This window comes from Ovis canadensis, chromosome 4 (assembly GCF_042477335.2).
Source record: "Ovis canadensis isolate MfBH-ARS-UI-01 breed Bighorn chromosome 4, ARS-UI_OviCan_v2, whole genome shotgun sequence".
NCBI lineage: Eukaryota > Metazoa > Chordata > Mammalia > Artiodactyla > Bovidae > Ovis > Ovis canadensis.
In genome coordinates this window covers 41,813,803-41,840,783 of record NC_091248.1, presented here as the reverse complement: position 1 = coordinate 41,840,783, position 26,981 = coordinate 41,813,803, and the positions used below count along the sequence as shown (strand labels likewise).

Below are 26,981 nucleotides of genomic sequence, written 5' to 3'. Positions count from 1 at the left end.
GCTTTGACTAGATAGACCTTTGTCAGCAAAGTAATGTCTCTGCTTTTTAATATGCTGTCTAGATTGGTCATAACTTTCCTTCCAAGGAGTAAGCATCTTTTAATATCATGGCTGCAGTCACCATCTGCAGTGATTTTGGAGCCCCAAAATAATAAAGTCTGTCACTGTTTCCATTGTTTCTCCATCTATTTGCCATGAAGTGATGGGACCTGATATCATGATCTTAGTTTTCTAAATGTTGAGTTATAAGCCAACTTTTTCACTCTCCTCTTTCCCTTTCATTAAGAGGCTCTTTAGTATGCAGCTGCTACTAATAATTCCTATTACTAATGCCACACCATTATTCCCAATAACTCAAACGGCCAATACGTACAGAGACTCTGTTATATGTCAGGCACTGTGCTGGGCACCTTCACGAAAAATGTTTTTGCTTATCATAATCCTGAAAGCCAAATATTTCCCATTCCTGACACTTTAAAAATTGAGGCTCAGAGAAGTCCTGTAACTTGCCTGTAGTCACACAGCTCTAGCTGGTAGTGCCATTCTAGAATTCTAAGCCAAATATTTCTAACTCCAAACCGTGAGATTATTTTCCAAGCTCTGTATTTCTAAGCTATATTAGCTTTTTCACACTAGTTCCCCCCACCCCTAGCAACCACACTAGTTTCTACTGGCAAATAATTTTAGTTAGATGTTCAAAGTTCCTACTAAGCTGATTAATTATCAAACAATTTTCAATTGACACTTGGTCTTACCTCCAACTAGTTATCATACATACCACATGCACAATCAATCTGTGAGACTAGTTTTCCATGTATTGAATTGTGAAACTTAAACTACTTGTCTTTTGTTTTAACATAACCATACATTTAACTTTTCAATAAAAAATTCTTAGGGACATTAATTTCTATTATGCTTTTCAGTGAAAAACCACATGTTATAAATTTGTACTCTTTTTATATTACAAAGATTCTTACTACTCTACACCATTTAATTCTTGGGTAAATACTACAGCACTTTATCATGTGTAACAGATCACCTTGTACACCACTAAGGAAAAAAATGTAAAAGTAAAAAAATATTGCTGGTTAAACTATAAAATATTATCTGTTAGATCCATTCAGATATGTTTGCTTAAAAAATGAGCAAACAAGTCAAATTATTATGCTGTACACTTCAAATTTTGAAGCATTACTATTATTGTGAACATTACTTTGCTAGCATGTGAGATGGGTGCAATTGTGCAGTAGTTTGAGCACTCTTTGGCATTGCCTTTCTTTGGGATTGGAATGAAAACTGACCTTTTCCAGTCCTGTGGCCACTGCTGAGTTTTCCAAATTTGCTGGCATATTGAGTGCAGCACTTTCACAGCATCATCTTTCAGGATTTGAAATAGCTCAACTGGAATTCCATTACCTCCACTAGCTTTGTTTGTAGTGATGATTTCTAAGGCCCACTTGACTTTACATTCCAGGATGTCTGTCTCTAGTTGAGTGATCACACCATTGTGATTATCTTGGTTGTGAAGACTTTTTTGTACAGTTCTTCTGTGTATTCTTGCCACCTCTTCTTAATATCTTCTAATTCTGTTAGGTCCATACCATTTCTGTCCTTGATCGAGCCCATCTTTGCATGAAATGTTCCCTTGGTATCTCTAATTTTCTTGAAGAGATCTCTAGTCTTTCCCATTCTGCTGTTTTCTCTATTTCTTTGCATTGATCGCTGAGGAAGGCTTTCTTATCTCTTCTTGCTATTCTTTGGAACTCTGCATTCAGATGCTTATATCTTTCCTTTTCTCCTTTGCTTTTCATTTCTCTTCTTTTCACAACCATTTGTAAGGCCTCTGCACACAGCCATTTTTCTTTTTTGCATTTTTTTTCCATGGGGATGGTCTTGATCCCTGTCTCCTGTACAATGTCACAAACCTCCATCCACAGTTCATCAGGCACTCTATCTATCAGTTCTAGTCCCTTAAATCTATTTCTTACTTCTACTGCATAATCATAAGGGATTTGATTTAGGTCATACCTGAATTGTTTAGTGGTATTCCCTACTTTCTTCAATTTGAGTCTGAATTTGGCAATAAGGAGTTCATGATCTGAGCCACAGTCAGCTCCTGGTCTTGTTTTTGTTGACTGTATAGAGCTTCTCCATCTTTGTCTGCAAAGAATATAATCAATCTGATTTCGGTGTTGACCATCTGGTGATGTACATGTGTAGAGTCTTCTCTTGTGTTGTTGCAAGAGAGTGTCTGCTATGACCAGTGCGTTCTCTTGGCAAAACTCTATTACTTTACACTAGTAATGTTCAAAATTCTCTAAGCCAGGCTTCAGCAGTACATGAACTGTGAACTTCCAGATGTTCAAGCTGGTTTTAGAAAAGGCAGAGGAACCAGAGATCAAATTGTCAACATCCGCTGGATCATAAAAAAGAAAGAGAGTTCCAGAAAAGCATCTATTTCTGCTTTATGGACTATGCCAAAGCCTTTGACTGTGTGGATCACAATAAACAGTGGAAAATTCTGAAAGAGATGGGAATACCAGATGACCTGACCTGACTCTTGAGAAACCTGTATGCAAGTCAGGAAGCAACAGTTAGAACTGGACATGGAACAACAGACTGGTTCCAAATAGGAAAAGGAGTGCATCAAGGCTGTATACTGTCACCCTGCTTATTTAACTTTTATGCAGAGTACATCATGAGAAACGCTGGGCTGGAAGAAGCACAACCTAGAATCAAGATTGACAGAAGAAATATCAAAATAACCTCAGATATGCAGATGACATCACTCTTATGGCAGAAAGTGAAGAGGAACTAAAAAGCCTCTTGATGAAAGTGAAAGAGGAGAGTGAAAAAGTTGGCTTAAAGCTCAACGTTCAGAAAACGAAGATCTTGACATCTCATCCCATCACTTCATGGGAGATAGATGGGGAAACAGTGGAAACAGTGTCAGCCTTTATTTTTGGGGCTCCAAAATCACTGCAGATGGTGACTGCAGCCGTGAAATTAAAACACGCTTACTCCTTGAAAAGAAAGTTATGACCAACCTAGACAGCATATTCAAAAGCAGAGCCATTACTTTGCCGATTAAGATCCATGTAGTCAAGGCTATGGTTTTTCCTGTGGTCACGTATGGATGTGAGAGTTGGACTGTGAAGGAAGCTGAGTGCCGAAGAATTGATGCTTTTGAATTGCGGTGTTGGAGAAAACTCTTGAGAGTCCCTTGGACTGCAAGGAGATCCAACCAGTCCATTCTGAAGGAGATCAGCCCTGGGATTTCTTTGGAAGGTATGATGCTAAAGCTGAAACTCCAATACTTTGGCCACCTCGTGGGAAGAGTTGACTCATTGGAAAAGACTCTGATGCTGGGAGGGATTGGGGGCAGGAGGAGAAGGAGATGACAGGGGATGAGTTGGCTGGATGGCATCACTGACTCGATGGATGTGAGTTTGAGTGAACTCCGGGAGTTGGTGATGGACAGGGAGGCCTGGCATGCTGCAATTCATGGGGTCGCAAAGAGTCGGACACGATTGAGCGACTAAACTGAACTCAACTGAACACTTCAAATTTACACAGTGCTGTGAGTTACATTTTAACAAAACTGGAAGAAAAAGTGCATATCAAAGAAATATAATAGCTGCAAATTGCTAACTTTTCATAATCTAAAGGATCAAATCTATCAAAAAGGGTCTTTTAAAATATAATATTGCTATGTAAAAAAATAAATCCTATTGTTAGAAAGAATTGATTTTTCTAATTTTTCGAGGGCCAAAAATTTGTTTGTCTTACCTTATCAAACCTCTAGCATTTGATATGAAAAGAAAGGTAAGAAAAACACAGGGGGAAAAGTCCTTATTATTCTCAAGTCTTGCTCACAGAGTAGCTCATGCTCTGTTCCATTACAATATTTCATCAAATTCATTCTCAAAGTAGCAAAAACCAATGGAGTGTTTGATTCCTATTAAGGAGAAGAGAAAGATGACATATAGAAGAGGGTACAGAATAAAAACAATAGAATTAAACACTGGGCAAAGATTTTAGCATAAAGTACAACCTTCCTTTCAAAATGTGATTTAAAAATTATTTTAGTCTATTCTTTTTGTCAGTTTTTTCAGTACATGGATTTGTTAGTCATGACCACACTGAGAAGGAGAGTCAAACACTGATGACTTATAATCTTATAAAAAAATTATTATAATTAATTGGTAAAAAATATATTGTTTAAATATGAATCTGTCACCTTAAAAACTGCAAAGTTGTATTTTTAAAATTTTTTGAAAATGCTTTACTGATTTAAAAGTTATGGAGAATCTTTTGTATACATTTGTAACAGATAAAAATAAACCAGATTACAAATCCTTTTTCTTTCTTTTTAAAGCAAACCATGTACCAAGTTTCCAGTTCAAATTTTGTAGGATAAGTTAAATTGTATTCTATTAACCAATATGAGTGTATTTCTGTAAGTATAGTTATGCTGAAATAAAGTTTGTTTTTTTTTTTAAATAGTGAATGGGCGGCTGCCTTTTGGTATCAACTACAACATGTGAAAAGCTTGGAAACCTTCACTGCCATCCTCACCACAAGAAGAAATCTGAGCAGATTAAAACCAAAGCAATTTTCTTAGATTCATCAGAGAACTTGGTCTCAGAGCAAACTGTCATTTCAAAATCAGGACTGAAAAATAACAAAAATCATAGCTGAGATCTGTTAATGGAGAAGAGAAGCCACTGGAGCCAGGAACTGGTAGGAACACCCAGATGTTAATTTTGATGAGTTACTGGAGGCTGAGTGTGGACTAGCTTGAGAGTTAAAAACCCCAGGGGCCCAGTCTCAGCAGGGAAGAGTACATATTCAGAGGTTTTATTTACAAGAACCCAACCATGTTCTCTAAGTGAAGATAGTGAAGAATCCCCTCTTGTCTATGTGATGATAGGGTACAGAGGTGAAGGGGGAAAGAAAAGCAGCCATTTTGAAATATGTCCAGTAAAAAAGTACAGATATAAAATATACCCAGAGTACTCTACATAACAAAACCTGCCCTCCAAGGGAAACTATTTACTAGAACTTTATTTGACCTCGCTGCTGCTGCTGCTAAGTCGTTTCAGTCGTGTCCGACTCTGTGCGACCCCATAGACGGCAGCCCACCAGGCTCCCCCGTCCCTGGGATTCTCCAGGCAAGAACATTGGAATGGGTTGACATTTCCTGCTCCGATGCATGAAAGTGAAAAGTGAAAGTGAAGTTGCTCAGTCGAGTCTGACTCTTTGTGACCTCATGAACTGCAGCCGCCAGGCTCCTCCATCCATGGGATTTTCTAGGCAAGAGTACTGGAGTGGGTTGCCATTGCCTTCTCCATATTTGACCTTCAGTTCAGTTCAGTTCAGTCGCTCAGTTGTGTCTGACTCTTTGCGACCCCATGAATCGCAGCACGCCAGGCCTCCCTGTCCATCACCAACTCCCGGAGTTCACTCAGACTCACGTCCATCGAGTCCGTGATGCCATCCAGCCATCTCATCCTCTGTCGTCCCCTTCTCCTCCTGCCCCCAATCCCTTCCAGCATCAGAGTCTTTTCCAATGAGTCAACTCTTCGCGTGAGGTGGCCAAAGTACTGGAGCTTCAGCTTTAGCATCATTCCTTCCAAAGAAATCCCAGGGCTGATCTCCTTCAGAATGGACTCGTTGGATCTCCTTGCAGTCCAAGGGACTCTCAAGAGTTTTCTCCAACACCACAGTTCAAAAGCATCAATTCTTCGGCACTCAGCCTTCTTCACAGTCCAACTCTCGCATCCATACATGACCACAGGAAAAACCATAGCCTTGACTAGATGGACCTTAGTCGGCAAAGTAGTGTCTCTGCTTTTGAATATACTATCTAGGTTGGTCATAACTTTTCTTCCAAGGAGTAAGTGTGTTTTAATTTCATGGCTGCAATCACCATCTGCAGTGATTTTGGAGCCCCAAAAAAGAGAAAGGCTATTAGGCAACTCTAGCCTCTTCTAGCTCTCCTATCTCACTTACATGGAAGATTTTTTTAAAAGCTAAGAAACTACTCTAGAGTTCAAAGACCACAAACTCAGGGACCACTAAAAAACTGAGATTTAATTATAAAATTATAGAACACTGTCCCTCCCCAATGCCTTGGTTGTGATTGTGTGTAACTGCTCAGTCATGTCCAACTCTTTGTGACCCCATGAACTGTAGCCTGCTAAGCTCCTCTGTCCATGGGATTCTCCTGGCAAGAATACTGTAGTACGTTGCCATTTCCTCCTCCAGGGGATATTCTCAACCCAGGGATCGAACCAGCGTCTCCTGTGTCTCCTACAATGGCAGACGGATGCTTTACCCTTGAGCCATCTGGGTAGCCTCCAATGTCTATCGTCACATTAACAGGGTTCCAGTATAACAACAGTGGATTGCCAATGAGAGAGCGGCAAGACACATTCCATTTATGAAAGAGTTCTTAGGGAAACCCCAAAATGGAGAAAGAAAAAACAAAAACAAAAACAACAAACAAACTGCCACCAAGGAAACTAGAAGAAACCCAAGCCATGGCACCTACATCCACTGCAAACATTAAATGTAGCCATATTAACATAAAATCTCACACAGAAAGCCTAACTAGTCAATTTCTAATATATCATGTCCAGCTTTCAACAAAAAGTTGGAAAGCATGCTAAAAATGAAGTGAGAATAGTCTGAAGAGATAAGGCAAGCATCACACCAGACTCAGTTATGACAAAGATTTTGGAATTATCAAACTTAAAATATCTGTGAGTAATATGTTAAGGGCTCTAATAGAAAAGGTTGACAATACATAAGAATATATTAGTAACTGTAAGCAGAGAGGTAGAAACACTAAGAAAGTACCAAAAGGAAATAAATGCCTGAGATCAAAAGTATAGAATGAAGAATGCCTTTTAATAAGGCTCAACAAGAAATTGGACACAACTGAGAAAAGAATCAACGACCTTAAAGACATGTCAATAGAAACTTCTGAAGTCGATGGGTAAAAAAAAAAAAAAAAAGAATGAACAAAATACTTGCCAGTCTGGGACAACTGCAAAAGACATAACACATGCATAATGGAGAACCGATAACATTAAAGAAAAAAGCAGAAGACTGTTTGAGCAGTAGCTGGAATACACAGACAAGCTCTCAAGCTAGGAGTCTCAGGGAACACGAAACAGTATAAATACCAAACATAGACTCCTGGGCACATCATATTCAAATAGCAGAAAACAAAAAACAAAGAATATCTTCCATTAAACCAGAGGATGTTAGAAAGCATCTTGCCTCTGGATCAACAACAATAAGAACTGAATCAAATTTCTGGTCAAAAACCATGCAAGCAAGAAGAGAGTGAAGCATTTACAGTATTGCAAGGAAAAAATAATCAGCAACCAAGAATTCTGCATTCAGTGCAATTATCTGTTAAATATAAAGGAGAAATAAAAACTTTCTTAGACAAACAAGAATTAAGGAAATTTGTTAGCAGTAGAGCTGACTTGCAAGAAAGATTAAAAGTACTTTAGCAAGAAAGAAAAGGATATAAATCAGAAACTCAAAGCTATATAAAGGAAAAAATAAATGAAGGTAAAATAAAATGTTTCTTTTCCTCATTAAAAAAATTCTTTTAAATTAGAGGATAATTGCTTTCAATATTGTCTTGGTTCCTGCCATACATCAACATGAATCAGACATAGGTATATATATGTTTGGGCTTCTCTGGTGGCTCCGAAGGTAAAGAATCTGCCTTCAACGCAGGAAACCTGTGCTCCATCCCTGGGAAGGAAAGATTCCCTGGAAAAGGAAATGGCTACCCACTCCAGTATTCTTGCCTGGAGAATTCCATGGACAGAGGAGCCTGGTGGGTACAGTTCATGGGGTCACAAAGATCTGGACACGACTGAGTGACTAACAGTAATTAGACATATATTCCTTCCCTTTTGAACCTGCCTCTAGTTTTCTTATTTTTAATTGATCTGACTTCAAAATATAATACCAACAATGTATTCAGTGACCCGTGAAAGTGAAATTAATGACAGCAAAATTATAGAAGATGGGAGAGAGGAATTGGGAATACTCTGTTTTAAGGTACCTATAGCCATAGAACAAGTATAGTGTTATTTGAAAATGGGTATAGATTTGCTACAAACGTGCACTTCAAACTCTAAGGAAACCATCAAAGAAAAAATTTAAAAGAGGTACAACTGATATGCTAAGACAGTAGAGAACATGGAATCATATACCATGCTCAGTTAAAACCAGAGAATAAAGAGGGGAAGATTAAAAAAAAAAATGATTAACTATAATGATTAGAATACAGTTATAAACAGGGCAGGTATTGATCCAACTATATCTATAAGCACTTTAAATGGGACTGATCTAACATACTAATTAAAGGAGACTGTCAGAGTGGATTAAGGAAAAAAAAAAAGACCCTACTATACACTGTCTATTGGAGAAGAAAATGGCAAACCACTCCAGTACTTTTTCCTAGAAAATCCCCATGGATAGCAGAGCCTGGCAGGCTACAGTCCATAGTGTACAAGAGTTGGACAGGTGTGAGTGACTAAACCACCAGCATACACTATCAGAAAACCATTTTAAAAAGAGAGACACAGAGAGATTAATAGTAAAGGGATGAGAAAGATTATACCACACTAAAACTAGGAAATAAAACCACAATGAAAAACCATTATATACCTATTCAGTTCACTCGCTCATTGTGTCCGACTCTTTGCGACCACATGAATTGCAGCACGCCAGGCCTCCATGTCCATCACCAACTCCCCAAGTTCATTCAAACTCATGTCCATCAAGTCAGTGATGCCATCCAGCCATCTCATCCTCTGTTGTCCCCTTCTCCTCCTGCCCCCAATCCCCCCCAGAATCAGAGTCTTTTCCAATGAGTCAACTCTTCACATGAGGTGGCCAGTGTACTGGAGTTTTAGCTGTAATATCAGTCCTTACAACGAACACCCAGGACTGATCTCCTTTAGAATGGACTGGTTGGATCTCCTTGCAGTCCAAGGGACTCTCAAGAGTCTTCTCCAGCACCACAGTTCAAAAGCATCAATTCTTTGGTGCTCAGCTTTCTTCACAGTCCAACTCTCACATCCATACACGACTCCTGGAAAAACCATAGCCTTGACTAGATGGACCTTTGTTGGCAAAGTAATGTTTCTGCTTTTCAATATGCTATCTAGGTTGGTCATAACTTTCCTTTCAAGGACTAAGCGTCTTTTAATTTCATGGCTGCAATCACCATCTGCAGTGATTTTGGAGCCCAAAAAAATGAAGTCTGACACTGTTTCCACTGTTTCCCTATCTATTTCCCATGAAATGATGGGACCAGATGCCATGATCTTCGTTTTCTGAACGTTGAGCTTTAAGCCAACTTTTTCACTCTCCTCTTTCACTTTCATCAAGAGGTTTTTTAGCCCCTCTTTACTTTCTGCCATAAGGGTGGTGTCATCTGCATATCTGAGGTTATTGATATTTCTCCTGGCAATCTTGGTTCCAGCTTGTGCTTCTTCCAGCCCAGCATTTCTCATGATGTACTCTGCATAGAAGTTAAATAAGCAGGGTGACAATATACAGCCTTGACGTACTCCTGTTTCTATTTGGAACCAGTCTGTTGTTCCATGTCCAGTTCTAACTGTTGCTTCCTGACCTGTATACAGGTTTCTCAAGAGGCCAGTCAGGTGGTCTGGTATTCCCATCTCTTTTAGAATTTTCCACAGTTTATTGTGATCCGCCTAGTCAAAGGCTTTGGCATAGTCAATAAAGCAGAAATAGATGTTTTTCTGGAACTCTCTTGCTTTTTCCATGATACAGTGGATGTTGGCAATATATACCTATTAGAATGGTCAAAATTCAAAACACTAAATTGAAAATACCAAGTGCTGGCAAACTCCGATCCACTACTGGTAGATCTGATCCATTGCTGGTCAGAATTCAAAACAGCACAGCCCCTTCAGAATACAATTTGACAGTGTCTTACAAAACTACACATAGTCTTACTATAAAATCCACCTATTGCATGCTTAGGCTTTCCTTTAACTAGCTGAAAATATACATCCACAGAAAAACCTACGTGTGAATGTTTAGGGCCACCTGATTCATAATTGCTAAAACTTGGAAGGAACCAGAACACCTTTCAACAGGTAAATGGTTAAACAAATGGGTGGCTCCTCCCATGTAATGCATTATTATTCAATACTAAAAAGGGCTTTCAAGCCACAAAACATGGAGGGATCATAAATACACATTGCCAAGTGAAAGAAGTTTGTCTGAAATGGCTACAGACTCTATGATTTCAAATATATGACATTCTACAGGTTGCAAATCCACAGAGACAGTGAAAACATAAGTGGTTATCGGGGGTTGGAGGATGGAGGGGTAAATATATGGAGAACAGAGGACTTTTAGGGTAGTGAAACTAGTCTGCATTATATTGTAATAGTGGATACATGGCACGACATTTTGCATTTGTCAAAATAACCACCAGGGAAGCACAGAGTAAACCTTAATATAAATTATGGGGTACATTAACAATAATGTACTGATAGGCATTCATTAATTGCACCAAAAATACCACAGTTCGCAAGATGTTAACAAGAGAGGAGACAATGGGACAGTGGAGAAAGTAATATGGGAACCGTCTGTACTATGGGTCAATTTTTCTGTAAATCTAAAACTGTTCCAAAAATTAAAAGTTTATTGATTTTAAAATGAAGTCAATGGCAGAAATTAAAACTCTGTGTGACCCTAATGAGTACAGAGCATCAATAAGAGCTCTTCCTATGGTGAAGGAAAGAAACAAGTCCACTGCTATTTTTGTACACCATACTAGGCTCCCAAATGCCAGATAATGTGCAAAGTTAACGAAAACCTTTATTCCCATCTTGACATTTAGCATTGCAAGAGGCAGAGAGCTTACAGTGAATACTTTTCTTTCTCCTCACTTTTCTCATTTTATCAATAAGGTGGCAGAATACAAGTCTTTAAAAAGACTTTACACAACAATAAGCAATTCAGTTTTCACTGACGAAAATAAATGAAATTCAGTCTTTTATCAACTAGAAACAGTAGTAAAGAACATTCCATCCATCTAAGCATTTCCTTAATCTTAGGTATGATTCTAAGTGCACGACATGCATTACTTAATTGAATCCTCAAAATAACTGTATGAACCAACAGCAATAATTATACCTATCTCACGGATGACAGAAAGATGACCTAAAGAGGTTAAAAATTTCCCAAGATTGAGAATCTGTATTTCAATCCGGTAGTATTCTTGCCTGGAGAATCCCAGAGATGGGGGAGCCCGGTGGGCTGCCATCTATGGGGTCGCACAGCGTCAGACGCGACTGAAGTGGCTCAGCAGCAGTGGATTCAAAGCCTGTGTTACCGTGCCGCGTGCACGTGTGCTAAGTCGCTTCAGTTGTGTCCGACCGCCAGGCTCCTCTGTCCATGGGGCTCTCCAGGCAAGAATACTGGAGTGGGTTGTCACGCCCTCCTCCAGGGGATTTCCCTGACCCAGAGATCAAACCCATGTCTCTTAAGTCTAAGGTATTGGCAGATGGGTTCTTTACCACTAGCGCCACCTGGGAAGCCCCAGTGCGTCTCAATTCTGGAGAAACTGTTATAAGACTGATCAGAAAGAGTATATTTCAATCACTGTAAGCAAGAGTCACTACAATAGAACTAAGCTAGAGTACTAAGATATATAAAAATACCCAGTTTTAGTCAATCTAGAATAAGATTCTGAGTGAATATCTGTATAAACATAAGTGCTATCTTAGCGAAATCTGGGCAGAAATGTGTGTGTATGTCCATGGGTGCACATGTACGTGTGTTTGTGTATTATGAGAAAAACATAGAACTAGAAAAAGGAGAGAAAAACAGAGCAAGAGAGATTTTAAAACATTGTTTAAAAATCTCCTTGCACTAATTCTGGATTATAATAACTTGAAAAGGTCACCAAGGTACCACTACACAACTTCTAACTGCTATACTGAGGGAGATTTATAAAGTTATATGTCTCATCTCTGCCTTCTTTCCAGTTACTCAGTGTGGAAAATGACACTGGCCTTCCAAAACCTTAACTTATGTTTGGACCCCTTCCATCTTTGAGTCTTATTCTACTGTTGCTGACCATTAAAAAGAATATTTCAGTGGGGCTGGAACAGCCTTACTAGCCCAAGCCAAGCTTTAGCTTTATATGGCTTGTGCTCTTTAAGAGGTTAAATCTAGCCAGCCAGCTCACTTTGTTCAGAAGTATTAAATGGAAAGACTGTAACATTCAAAGTGAGGCAAAGTTCACTGGGTCAGACCCCAATAATATAATGGAGCATAAAACCTCTAGAATTTTTTATCATAATATTTTATGAAACATATGCACACAGTCATTGGAAAAGAATCCAGTTCAAATGGTTTTGAAGGTCAGTTCAAAGTCACTGCATATGTAGTATCTCTGTGGGAAATATGTTCTATTTTAGAAGTAGCTGGACCCAGAAGCTTCCTTTCCCTATTTTATAGTTTGTTATCAGTCCAGCCGTGTATTATACTGGCAAAAACAAAACAAACAAACAAACAAACAAAAAACCCACCTACTACCATAAGATATAATTTGCAGCCAAAAAAACCTAAAGTTCAGCAAAATAATACAAATTTCAGAATCAACAAATTCTTATGTTAAACAGGGGCCATCAGAGGGTAATTCTAAATGGGAACACTTATTTAAGTGTGGGCAATAAACATAAAAATTAAAAACAATTATTTTATTCTCAACTTCATTTGAAAGCCTTTGACATTCCTTGTTAGGAAAAGAGCTAAAGACTCTCAATTCCTGTATTTCAAAGAAAACTGAAATAGGAACTGAGTAGAGCTAACGATTCACAGAATTCTGAGGTTTCCAAAAAACCCAAAAGGTATGAGCAACTGTGATTCTCCTTAGGGGAAGGAAGTAAAGGTCCACTTTGCATGACAAAGGTCAGATTTCTGCAGGCAAATGAGACTTCTGTAGTTGACTGTTCCTAGGCTCCCCCTGTCTGGCTGAGTCCTAAGAGGTCAGGAGAGGTTCTGAATTTAGCTCACTGCTTTAGGAACACCCCTGGGGCCACTTGATTCATTTTAAGGTCATTAGGACTTTCCTTACTCTGGTTCCAGCTTTAGTTCCTTAATATCTTCCTAGTGTATACTAGCAATTCAGCACCAATGTAGGTTAAAAAGAAAATGAAAGCATTTAGTATTATATGCAGATCAAAAAGACAGAATCCTGTTACCAACGTCTTTTAAATCAAGTAGACCTCAGAGAGTGATAACCAGGCATCCACAGAAAAGTGAGACTATTATATCTGTCCTGGTATTTATACTATATGATCAATGACACTTCTCCAGATTTCATTTAATATGATGTAGCTTTATGTGAAAATTATCCCAAACAGTTTCCTCAATCACCACATATGTTTAATTATGATATTTTATTGCTTACTTTTTTGTAATAACTGTTGAGTCATTGAAATACAACAAATGCTGAAGTAAAAACTGTTATTTTACAGTACTTCAGTGCTTTTCTATTTAGTGGAAATATACATCTAAACTTTCTCACAGTGAACTGGAAATATACCAAATAGATTATACTTACAAAAGTTGGAAGACTTCCGCCTATTTGTAATTAATGAATGGTATCTCTAAGTATTTTAGAGAATCTGTAGAAAACATCTGTATTTAATTATATTATACTTTTCTCAGACAATGGGAATTGAACTAAGGAATATTTTGAAACTCCTGTAGAGATGTAAATGTATTAATGGCTTTTCAAGAACTTTATTGATATAATGTTGGAAATGTTTGGTTTTGTAGGTCAGCAGCCTTGACACTTTGTAAATAACAGATATTCCATATAAAGGGAAGAAACTTAAAATACTGGGAAAATACAGAAAATACATCACTAGAAAAGATGGGGGCTGTAACTTTCCACTATTATTAGATATCACATAAAGAGATACAGAAGATGAGTGGAATAACATTTTGTAACATATAAGCAGGATTTCTCTTTGAATTTTGTTGTGGGTTGAGAAATTCTACAAGAATAAATTCCTACTCAATCTTCAGAAGAAAAATACTAAATTGTTCTCATGGGAACAGCGGGACACAAGGAATGGGTTTTTAGTACTCGTCTTATACCCGTCTTTAAGTATTGACAAAGATCAAATGTGCTTTCTGGATACTTACTGGCTCCAAATGCCACTACTTTTCAAAGTCAGTGTCAGTTCTGCAGTCAGTTTTCAATCTCCCAGTGGTAAGAATAAATTCAAAGGCTATGTGCACAGCGGGGTAGACGTCTTTCCCCCTGAATGTAACTGTATCACTCATCAGTAACCTCCTGCCATAAGGGGACTTGTGTTTTCTTTCCCTTTAGTGACTCCTCAGGCTCTTGAATGCCAGTCACTGCCCTGAGACCTGGGGCAATATTCACATAATCTCTGTCAATAGTTCCTACACATGCCATTGGTGCAACTAAATGTCAAGGCTGCAGATCAAAGTCCCCACATTCTAAAACCCATGTCCTTTATGGATCAATTTTCATAAACTATATGCCATGTTTTAGAAATATGTGGAGGCTCACTATTTGCTTTATTCCTTTTATCCCAGAGAAGTTTATTTATATGAAAAGTGATCTGATTGGTAGATAAGAGTGTGAAATTCTCATGCATTACATAAAACATTCTTTCCTTTGTATTTCCTTTTATTGAAGTATTTTACTCTATCTAGTATCTTAAAGTAGAAAGACAAAATCCTTTGGTCCATTAAAATAAAAAGGCATGAAATGCTTTGCAATACTTGGCCATCTTTCCCCAGTGCCTGGTACAATATGGGCTAGATGATAGAGCAAATTCTTACTAATGATTGATTTTATTTTTAAATATTCATTATGCTGGAAGTAAATTATATGACAGAAAACAACTTCAACATGTGTTTTTACAATCTATTTTCACTTCAATTATTCAAAATTGCTTGGGAAAATGAATATAATTATTAAAAATCATTTTTGTTCTGTAGATTTTATATACAAATTACACAGACCTATATTTATTCAAGTAGATCTGAGTAAAATACAATGAACCAAACTATCTGCTCTGAATATCTTTCACATGAATTTTGCTTACATTTTTTAATTTAAAACTTTCTCTAAAGAACTATATTTAGAAAATATCAAAAGCTATACAACATCATGTATACAAATGCTATTCATGCTTATGCCTAGCTAAAGTTTAAATACATTATAGAGGAACAGAGCATATAACACATTAGATATGCACATGTCAAAGGGCGAAAAAGGGCGAAAACAAATACAGGCCCTAAAGCCATAGAGTTGTTGACTACATTCCAAATTTATTCCAGACTCATCATCCCAGTTTCCCTAAGCAAATTTTAATACAATCACATGAGATTATTAGCTACAAAGCTTCACGAAGACTTCTCCTATAATCTGTGAGACGTTCGGCAAGACACTTACTCAGAAGGTAAGCCTTGACCTTGTCTGTTTTAGTAAACAATTACAATTTAAGGTTTTTAAAAGTGTGAAGCAAAATAAGAATATTATTTCCATTTTTCTGGTAAATGAGTAAGGCTCAATATAAATCCAGATAATGGAGGAAAACTACAGAGGTCCTCATTAATGGAGAAGATTTAAATTTTCTGAGAAATCAAGCTTCTATTTTATTTAATTCTCCTCTTCACTGCTAATAAGAAAATAATTTGTCTAAAATCTAAATGTGATTAATCAAACAGTTACTTTGATTATATATCAAAGGAATTGATATATTAACAGAAATAGGAGTGTGTGTGTATGCGTGCGTACATATTTGCTTCTGCTGAGGGCAGAGGTCAGAGAGTCTAATAGCTATGATTACAAACCCTTTGACATTCCTCTAGACATATGGCAAAATAAAACTACAGGAATGCAATGGAACAGCAAGTGAAGTCTTCTTGTGAAACTGACTTACCAGTTTTTCGAAGGGGGAAATCATCCTTTGCATCTTGTGCTCCGGGTAATGTGTATTTGTAGGATGGAGGTGTTCCACTCAGGGGTGGAGAGCTTTGATCCAATGACGTGTGGTGGGCAGCCCTAAAAAGAAAAAGAGGGCTCACCATTTGTCCTGGAGGTTTTACTGCACACTAGTCAGCAATAATCAGTTGCATGTGCTGCAACACGTATCTCAGCTGTACTTATGCTCTTCCTTTTTAGTGTGTACCAACCACAGCCTCATGTAACCAAGTTCATTTAGAAGTATGTTATAGAATGATGGAGGATGCCCAAGAATGCCCACTGTGTATTTGGTCATGTGGCCACATAGAAAAGTTTTCTTCATTAAAAGACAGAATTTACAAAGAGCTTGAGTTTTGTTATCTGAGATTACTATGTGTGTTTTCTTAAGAGCCATATTAATGGAAAAGTCATCATCTGAATCCTTTTTGGTCAACTATGCAGAACAACCAAGGTAAAAGTAAACATAGAGAAGGACTTCAGTTTTTAAAAATTGCTAGGTAGTCCATGAAAGTACAGGGAGAGAGAGTACTATGCCAAGAGACCCAGGTTTCCTGACTTCGACAGCAGTTTCAAGGTAAAGACTGAAGACACATTCTTCTTTGTATGAAACTGAACTCTCAAAATGTGTTATCTTTCCCCGCATTAATACAAGTGAAAGAGATACAGTTGTGTCAGTGGAGAATAGTTCAGGACTGAACATAGACTACCTAGCCAATATAAACATTTATAATCATTATATATGAAGAAAACATTAGATAGGACATAGTATCAACACCATGATGATACTAGTATTATTTCTTTGAATCAACAATCTCAAGATAACTAGTGTGAGGATATTTCATCTGATCATGATTGGCAAAAAAAAGTATTAAGTTCAGATTTCACAAATTAATGACTTATGGCTAGCTATCCAGGAGTTGGATTCTACTATTCAGTACAAAAAAAAAAAAAAAAGGATTGCTAAGTAACATTGGAGAGCCATGTCGAATATACCCAAGGGAACAGCTAAAGAATTTTCAGCTGACAAGTTGTTTGCATGTAGCTGCTTCCCACTTTTAAAAAAAGGAATTATCTTTTCTTAAAAGAAGCTTTAACTTAGAAGGGATATGAATTAGTTATAAATTATATATGTAATTTTAGGTAATAAAACAAAATTTCTTTTTCAATATTTTTGATGTTGATTGAACATGTGGAAATTTTCTTCAGGGACTGGTTTTTAAAGTCAATTGACATGCATGATAAAAATCATATAAATTATTAAAAATTATTTATATAGCATTCTGGAATCTGCCTTATTTACCTTTTTGTTTTTGGATGCAGAAATGGGAAGATACTTATAGGACAGAATTAGAAAAACAATAACTCTTTAAATAGAACTCCTGGCATACTTGAAATGTCAAGATAACAGAATATCAAATAATTCCAATAATCAAGCATTTACTCCCTTATCCTTATGATGTAATTAAAAATATGTAAGTATAAAATCCTAAATATATTTTATAAATATGAGAGGTGAAAGCAAAGTCACTCGGTTGTGTCTGACTCTTTATGACCCCATGGATTGTAGACTACCAGGCTTCTTCATCCATGGGATTTTCCAGGCAAGAGTACTAGAGTGGGCTGCCACATCCTTCTCCAGGGGATCTTCCCAACCCAGGGATCGAACCCTGGTCTCCTGCATTGTAGGCAGACGCTTTTACCATCTGAGCCATCAGGGAAGAGATATGAGAGAGATGAAAGTATAATCTATTAGTCTATATTGAGATATGCTTTGCCTATCAGTTTTTCTCCTGATTTTTAAAAATACCACTTCCCTCATACTGTACAGAAAAAATTGTGTGTTGCATAGTATCTCTTTACTGGACTTGGAGAAACAAGGTTGCATAAAAAACCATAATACCACAGTGTATTATGTGTCAATTTATATGTTAAAAACCAATATACTCTCATTTTTCAGGGTGGGCAGGGCTAAACTGGTCACTAAAACTTAGATGTATCAGTCAGCTACTTTTCTTGTCTTCCCTTCTCTTCCTTCCTTTGTCTTCCTTTTCATTTTTTTTAATTATGTCAAAAATCTTCTGGACTTAAAAAAAATAACTCAGATATCCATCTTACATAAAGCCAAGTAAAATAAAATCTCAACCAGCCAAATCTTCAGAAATTATTGTAAAGATATCAGATGTACCATCTGAGAATAGAAAAATGTGAAATATGAATTTAATTTCTATGCCCCACCTTACATTTATCAGTTATTCATTCGGCAAAGAACATGCATAATACTTTCTAGCCCTCAAGGTGGTACTTGCTAACACTTATTTAAGAGCTAATCTCTGTTACACACTTTACCACATTATTTTACAGGACCTTTCCAGAAATCCTCTTTTTTACAGAGAAATATTCCAAGCATTAGAGAATTCAAGGAACTTGCCCTCGGCCATATAGCTCAGAACTTGGCAGGCCAGGGATCTGTGCCCAGGTCAGCTGAATTGAGAACCTGTGATCTTTACCCCTGGGGATGAAGAAAGCCAAACGCTGAACATACGTGTACCAGAGCTTGGGATGGCGGCTCACGGAATGATTTTTTCCATTAGTTGGAGTGTCTTTTGTTGCTGATTTACTCAACAGGAATTCTTGAAGCTTCTGCTTTACTTCTGTACTTGCCACTGCCCCTGAAACACACACACACAGAAACAGATGGTGATTTGGGGTTCTGTCTTTTCCTGCCTCTGGAATATTACTGGTCACAGCATATGAGTTTTCCTATTAAAAGAAAAAACGAGAGTCTAAACAGGCTTTAGAAAATGACATAGTAATGTTTCATAACTACTGCTTCAACTGCCAATTTTCAAAAGACCTCCGATGATTTAATTGCTTTTACAGAACGGGGATTCCCAGAATTAATAGTAGTTTTTTCCTAAGCTTTAAAAAATACTGCTGAGGAACGAAGCACTGTTTTTTAAAAGTCAGGAATCTTGGGGGATGATATAAGTGATTAAACACATTTAAATGAGCTCTTCTGAATTTCTAGTTTTCAAAAACTAACTTAAAAAAAGGAAAACTTTTGAGCGTTAAACAAATAAATAATGCTGACAATTTCAGTTCAAGTCATCACATTTTAAACCTTGCTACGACCTGATTTTGAACTGACCTCATGCAGGGGAATTATTTGGATCTGTCTCCCTCTTGTGGATAGTTTTTTGTTTTTTTTTTTTAAAAACACAAGTTCTACCTTAAATCTTGCCAAAGTCTGGGTACTTAAAAAGTAAGAGACAAGGCTTGACTTATTAAACAGCAATCACTACTTGAATGGGAAGAAGGTGGAGTAATGTGGAAGTAAGTTTATCATGAAACACAATGGCATAGCCATATTGCCTTAGCATAACGTTATTTTTAAGGTGCAAAATAAAAGATATTATCATCTTTGCCAAGTAAGGTTAAATTTACTTCTAAAGATGCCTGTAGACTGAATGCAAAGAGCTGACATCTGAATTTCAAAGCTTTACATTTGGGCCCATAATTTATTCTTTTACTTAAACACAGACAATTTTGACAAGTTTAATTCCACTCTTTATCAGGCTCCTTTCTGAATGACAATCAGCTAAAGATGAGGGAAGAGACCCATCTTTTACCCTGGTGCCTCTTACTTTCTCGTCCTCTATCTTTGCCTCTGAGAGGAGGAAGCTGCTGTTCTCTGCGATGCCTCTCTACTTCCTGTTCTTGCCTCTGCTGCTCCAGTTTCTGCTCCTTTTCTAGCAGTTCTTGCTGCTGTTTTATGGCTAGAAGTTCCTGTTGCAACTTGCGAGAAGAGAAAGACATGAGAGTGTGCAATTTCTTTAGGCTTCATAGTCAACGACCAAAATCGAAATGTTATGAGCTTTTGGAACTTACTTCTGTTTACTTTACATTTTACCCTTTTTTTTGTAGATTATTGAAATCTAAAGACAAGCAACTAATGCCATTAACTGTTTTACTGTCATTAACAAGCAAGTTTTTAGGTAGCTTCATTACCTATGCCGTCCTATCAGAATATTACCAAATTCACGCAGATCTTCAGTTCCTTGAGTGACTTTTCTTTGTGCATCTGAAATATATGATACAGCAAAGAAAACCAGGAATTTCCCAGAAGTCTGTTTTACCAAGTCCCTCACAACATAAACAACTGAAATCTTAACTTCTTATCCTAAGAAACAGTATGAACATAATTAAACTGAGCAGAATAGTGAGATATGAATTAATTTGGGAAAAATACATCTGAAATAAAATGAAGGCTAAAAGTTTCAAAACCTTACAGAGAAGGTTTTCAATAGATGAAGACAATCCCTAAATCTACCACAAGCTATTTTCTCAAAATAGCAAAGTCTAATTAATTAGTTCACTCAGCACACAAAACTCCTCAGTTACAGACTGGTCAAGAAGAAATCACTTCCACAAGACTACACTTTGATGCACTACTGTTTGGCTGTTTGAATACTTTGAAGTCACTTCTAAATAATGTACAACATGAATATAAAGCATTCTTAAAAACCATTTGAGTTGTCAATTTTCTCAGACTGTGAAACAGACATCGAGGAATAATCGTAAATATGCCCACTGAGGAATAACTCAAGACTGAGTTCTACTAGGCTCTGACATTGCTAGATAAAATATCTAGACAACTTACTAAGCTACTCAGAGCATGGGTTCCTCAGATATAAGAAAGAGAAATAATCTCCCTCATGCATTATGTTCAAAATGCACATGAAATTTAGGTTGCAGGTTTGAACAATATTAATTTTGCTTTGATACTAATGAAGTTAGTATAATTTGCTGTTTATATGAGATAGGTGCCTAAGACTCTGAAATTTCCACTGAAAAGTAACAGAGAAAAAATTATGTGGAATGGCATAAGAATTATTGTGGAGCATCAGGAAGCCAACTCTGCACATCAAACATGATAGCTTCTCTTGTCCCAGGACGTGGTTAGAAGCATTTCTGGTTTCCTCCCATATTACAATCTCTGGCATTCTGGATGTGCTCTTCTGCTGCTAAGTCGCTTCAGTCGTGACCGACTCTGTGCAACCCCATAGATGGCAGCCCACCAGGCTCCCCCGTCCCTGGGATTCTCCAGGCAAGAACACTGGAGTGGGTTGCCATTTCCTTCTCCAATGCATGAAAGTGAAAAGGGAAAGTGAAGTCGCTCAGTTGTGTCCGACTCTTAGCGACCCCATGGACTGCAGCCCACCAGGCTCCTCTGTCCATGGGATTTTCCAGGCAAGAGTACTGGAGTGGGGTGCCATTGCCTAGTCTCTTAATAATAATAATTCTCTTTTTCTAACAAAAAATTTCATAATTCTGCTTAAACTTTGCCTTAAATGTTAGTTTCATACAGATACTGGGGTTGGTCAAATTGATTTAGTGTGCCACCCAAAGCCCAAAAGGAAATGAATATTAATCTCTCTTAGGCATCTAGAAAAAGCCCAGAATTTAATTTCCACAGTTACTATTCATTGCTGAGGATTGCAGGAATGAGGTTTAAAAAAAATTCACTCCTCCAATTTCAGATGTTCTAGTCCAACACAGAGGCAGAATAAAGTAGCAGCTTTGGAGGCAGACAAGGCAAGATTACAAATCTTTACTGGCTATGTGACCCTGGGCAAATTACAGTATTTCTCTGAGCCTCAGATTACTATGTGGAAAAATGGGACAATAGCATCTAATCCAACAGATGTTGATCATAAAAGCCAAAGATTCAAAACACTAATATAAATAAGTAAAGCACCATGCTGTGTCTCTCTTATTTAAAAAAAAAAAACAACTAAATGAATGTTAAAAGCATCAACTTTTAGCCTTATAATATGTAATACAAAACAATAAAGTTGGAAATAAATTAAAGCAAAAACACTTTTTAAACTTGAAAGAAAATTTTAAGGCTATCTTTAGTTTCTGAAAAAGCAGCTTATTACTCTAGAAAATCATTCCCAAAACTAAGTTTTCCATTTAGCTATCTCAGAGTCATTTTTCTCCCCCCTTTTCCAATATTTTCCAGATGTCAATAAACCTGCTATATACTACTTTGTTGGGGGCAAAGTAACAATTACCTACTTGCTACTATTAACTTTTGAGTAAAATCAAATTACTTTAAATTTTTAATATTGATCTTTACAACTATAAAAGGCATCAAACATAAATGAAAAGATGCATATGAAGCTGTAACTTATTAGTACTGTCCAATATTCAGGGCAACATGGCTTGCGTAACATGGCAAAATGAACCAGATAGTTATGTAAATCTTATGAAGAATATAAATTTTACTCATTCATCACTGCCATCTTAAGATGTCTAGAATGATTGAAGAAAGGAATCTAGACATCACTGTTACTATTACTGTTTCAAAGGTCAAACTGAAATAATGTTTAAGAATCATTAAAAAAAAAAAGGTCTATAAACTAAATGAATGTTTCCTACACTGTAAAATATAGCCATGATTCCATATGGGACTTAAAATTCTCATTCTTATTTTTAGGGCATCTTACAGATCAATAATTGGAAGAGTTCTTTTAGTAAAGTTCTTTTAGTTAAAGGAAATAAAATATTACCCTTCATATCAGATATCAAAGAGCTTTTTTTGAAAAATAAGATAAAAAGGCCTGCTGGCTAAGGAGTTATGAAACAAGGAACATAGGGAGGAAAAAGCATCTTAACCTTCTCAGACACTATAATAATCAGTATGGCAAAAGTTTATAATACTAATGTAGATTAATTATCTATATTAACACCATGTAAATGTGTTTGTACTTGATATGGAAGTGAGTAAAAGATCAAGTGCCTATAATATAATACAATAAAATATGAAATAATACCACATTACCTTATTATAATAATAATTAACATAGTTAAGTCATTTTTTGAAGGAGTTGGACATAAAAATCTTTATTATAAATATTTGCTGCTTTATATTACTGTTATAACAAATTCAAAGTAAGCATATACTAAATCAGACCAAAATAGCTTTGTTTTAAATATCTTTGTCAAGAAGTTGAAAGACATTTACAAATAAAACTGAAGTAATACTTATATCAGACGATACAAGAGACTAAATAGATACAAACACATCTAGAATGATCTTAAAATAGTAAATCACAAAAAATCCTGGGATATGGACATAATTCTCCTAGAATAACTTAATTAAACGACTTGGGTCTCAAATTATCAACTGCTCCAAAAATTCTTTCAATAAATTATTATCTAATCTATTAGACTTAAATAAAAACACTGAAAATATCTGCATCAGTTTCTTTATACACACACACACACACATATATATATAAGTCTATCCAGCTTTTCATTATGTTATTATTTTGAATGTATACATTATGAAGTTTTTTTCCATAAAGAAGATTAGGGCATATCCAGGACATCTACTTATAGATCACAGACAAAAGTAAAAAAAATAAAAAGTAAAGGCTCTCTCTTCACATAAAGTGATTAATTTATCCTCTCTGGTAAACAGTATATGTAGATTCTTTAGACACATAAAATGTGTCTCCTCAGGTTCATGGTTCTTCTTGATGGAGGGCAGATGTGGCAAATGGACAAAATCATGTAGAAGAGAATCTTAAAAAGGGGAAGAAGTTACTATTCCCAGATAGTGATGCTACAAACTAACAGATAAAGGAGTTGCAGAGGTTCCTCTTCAAGAAGCAAAGCAGGATTTTTGCCAGGATTCTTTTTACTTACTCTAGGTTTTCACTAGTACAACCCCAGTTTCCTCCCAGCCATGAATCCGTATCTTTTCAGAATGAAACATCCCCCCTTCGCTCCCTCTTATGCCCAGTTATGGCGCGACTCCCAGAGTCAACAGTCAGAGACAAAGAAACGCTTGCTACCTTGATGTGCTCCTGAAGCTGAGCCTGGTGCTGCCGTGTCAAGTTCTCATGCTGCTTCTGAAACTCCGCGATCAAAAGCTGCTTCTGGATCTGCTGCTGTTGCTGGATGAGGAGTAACTCCTGCTGCAGTTGCTTCTCACGGACAACAGGGTCCACCACGGGCATCATCATCCTGAGGTCTGTCCTTAGGTCTAAAGGCGAGATGGGCTCCAGGCCCACAGGAACCTCTGACTTCACATCGACTGGAGAAACCAAAAAAAAGGAAGGGTGACAGAGGACAGAAGATTAGCACACTGATTTGGAAACAAATTAGAAGTGAAAGACACTATACCCTACTAGATTTCTTTCAATGCACCAATAAATTTAGTTCTGTTTTTTTACAAAGATAATAAAAAGGTCTTCTGTATATTAGATTTGATAAAATGCTGATTTTCAGCTAGCACTTTGTACTTTGCCATGAAATCTTTCACATTTCCCTTTTTCAAAGAGATGACTCCAAAGATTCACAGGTATAAAAGTTGTTCATTTATAACACTTATTCTACTGGACCACTGGTCAAATTCAAGTTAACTTAAGACAAAAAATGCATCATTTATTGAGGAAAAGATGTCATGTGATATTAGAAAACCTCTAACACAAACAAATTTGCACACTTACAAACATTTTTGTTTGTAATCAAAAGATACATTCCTTAAGAAGTAAAGCTTATAAAATAATGTATTTGTAGGGCTATGGAACTACAAATTAGCAAAACTACAAAATAGCAAAGAAAAAGTACAAATCTGCTTACTAAAATGTGGGAAATGGTGAGTAGAAAGCAAATACAGACCCACTGTAGACAGAAGTCACCTAATTTTCAGTTAAATAATTAGAATATTTTTTTAAATTATGGGAATTGGAAAAACATGCTTCTGTAAATGGACCTTGACATACAGGTTGTCAATTTTCAAACTCTGCTTTAAATCTAAATGCCTGTTCCCATAGCATATAAAAGGATGTGCTACCTTCTGGGTAACTGTGTTATCCTGAGTGTATTGTTTAAGTTCTCTGGGTCTCAGTTTCCTCACATTTAAAATGGAGATAATTACCATTAACAGTAACAACACAGAGTTGTTAAAAGGATTAAATAAGATAATTCAAAGGCTGACAACATACAGCATACCTCTCAATAAATGCTCTTTTAAATTATGTAAAAATGGAATTTACTGTGTATTAGAATAAATCATGAACACTGTGAGAATAACCAAACAAAAATATGAGGAGTAAATATGAAAATAAAATTGTGTATGACTTCTATTAAATATTAGAGAATAAAAACACTAAAACCTCTAGAAAATATTTAAGGCAAGAAAACAAATATAGCTAAACAAATAAAAAATCCACCTTCACTAAAGTAAAGAAATATAAATTTTAAATAAAAATAAGGCATCACTTTCTAATTATTAAGTATCATATTCCCCTGGAGAAGGGAATGGCTACTCACTCCAGTATTCTTGCCTGGAGAATTCCATAGACAAGGGAACATATATGTGATTCACATATATGCATACATGTGTGTACAACAGGGTAAACATACGACCAAGCAGACAACTGTATATTGCAAGTGGCACTGCCAATCAGTTTAAAACTACTGAAAAAGTAATATGCAATATCACAATTTGGTGATAGGTAGCAAGAGGACTTAAATATTTCTACCATTTGATTCAGGTTTGCCAACTCTTGGAATATATCTTAAGGAAATAAAATTAACACAGGAAGAAACAGTTCAATGTCATATTGTTAACTAAAGTATTATTATTTTAACTGAAATCAACAACTACAAGGAGATGTCTAGTAAAATATGTCACATCTATTTCATGGAAAATATGTAATCATTGAAAATAATGTTTATGGAAACAGGAAAAATGCTGTTACAATATTAAGTGAAAGAACAATAATAAAAGTGACATATACCCTATGATAACTCTTTAACTGTAATTTAACTTAGTCAATATACATTTACTGAGAACCTTAAATTCCCTAAAACAAAAAGACATAAAAACTCTAGCTTTCATTGAGCATATATTCTACTGGAGATTTGATGGTATTAATCTCTGAATTCTACTAGCTAAGATTGGTGAGATAGAGAACAAAAGAAAGTTGTATTTTAGGTGGAAACATGAGCAATTTCCCCCTTTCTATTTTTTCATATTTTTACAATTGCATCTAATGCTCTGGCTCCTACCCTGAGTAACTTAAATTTGCAGATTGCCAGTTGGAAACTATGAAGTTAATATTCCATGTGAATTTCAGAGCTATTTTCAGCAAGTCAAGAAAGGCTAACAGAAATTGTTTGTAGAAATTAAGAATTCAAACACTAAATGAAATATTAATATCTGGCTTACCATGTGAATTGTGTGTACATAGAGGTTTGCGTAAAGAGGCATGACTGTGCACTGGTACGTGGGCAACCTGTTATCAATCTTGGTTGACAACATTGGTGATTTTTCAACGTACAGATCAGAAGAGTTTGCAGTAATGGTACTGACATGTCATTTTAATGAAAATGGAAAAATGATTTATTAATAAACCATAGTTTGGTGGACAATATCTTCTAAAACATGATATTTGCAAAAGAAAAAATATTAACTTTGACAAGTTTGAAACTAAGTGAGAATGAGGGCCTGTAAGATCTTTGGTTACACTGTCCAAGGTAGAACTGTCAATTAAGGCTCTGGAATAACATGAGATTTTGAGTATTAATTTATGGAGGTGGCATTATTCCAATCAAAAGCAATGGCTGTTAATTGTATACTTCATTTCTATACTGAAAAGGCCAAAATAAAGCCTCAGTATTTACATGGACATCTCAATAAACATATTTAACCCTATGAACGCAAAATGAAAAATTTCAAGAGACCTGGGATCTCTTCTTGCTGGCATTGTTATTATCTGTAAACTAAAATCATCAATTTCCAACCCCCCCAAAGAAAACAAAATGATAAGGAGAAAAGAGTCCCAGAACTCTCTGATACAGCTAGTCTAAGACTCAAAGGGTAATTTGACTTCTTAACCTG

General features: G+C 36.4%; 1 protein-coding gene across 20 annotated transcripts in view; it reads right to left on the bottom strand.

Annotated features, from left to right (window-relative positions):
• HDAC9 (histone deacetylase 9) overlaps nt 1–26,981 on the bottom strand; it is a 1,067,281-nt gene that overhangs the window by 449,023 nt on the left and 591,277 nt on the right. For 12 of the 20 annotated variants that reach the window (XR_011256609.1, XM_069587611.1, XM_069587619.1 and 9 more), the window contains 4 exons: nt 23,926–24,167; nt 19,705–19,855; nt 18,603–18,729; nt 16,017–16,138 (listed from right to left, as the gene is read on the bottom strand). Coding sequence is in view for 19 of the 20 variants with exons in the window: in XM_069587611.1 (XP_069443712.1) it covers nt 16,017–16,138; nt 18,603–18,729; nt 19,705–19,855; nt 23,926–24,167 (642 nt within the window). In the remaining variant the exon portion in view is untranslated. The remainder of the gene's footprint in view (nt 1–16,016; nt 16,139–18,602; nt 18,730–19,704; nt 19,856–23,925; nt 24,168–26,981) is intronic. The other 8 variants (XM_069587626.1, XM_069587628.1, XM_069587612.1 and 5 more) reach the window with 1 other exon arrangement.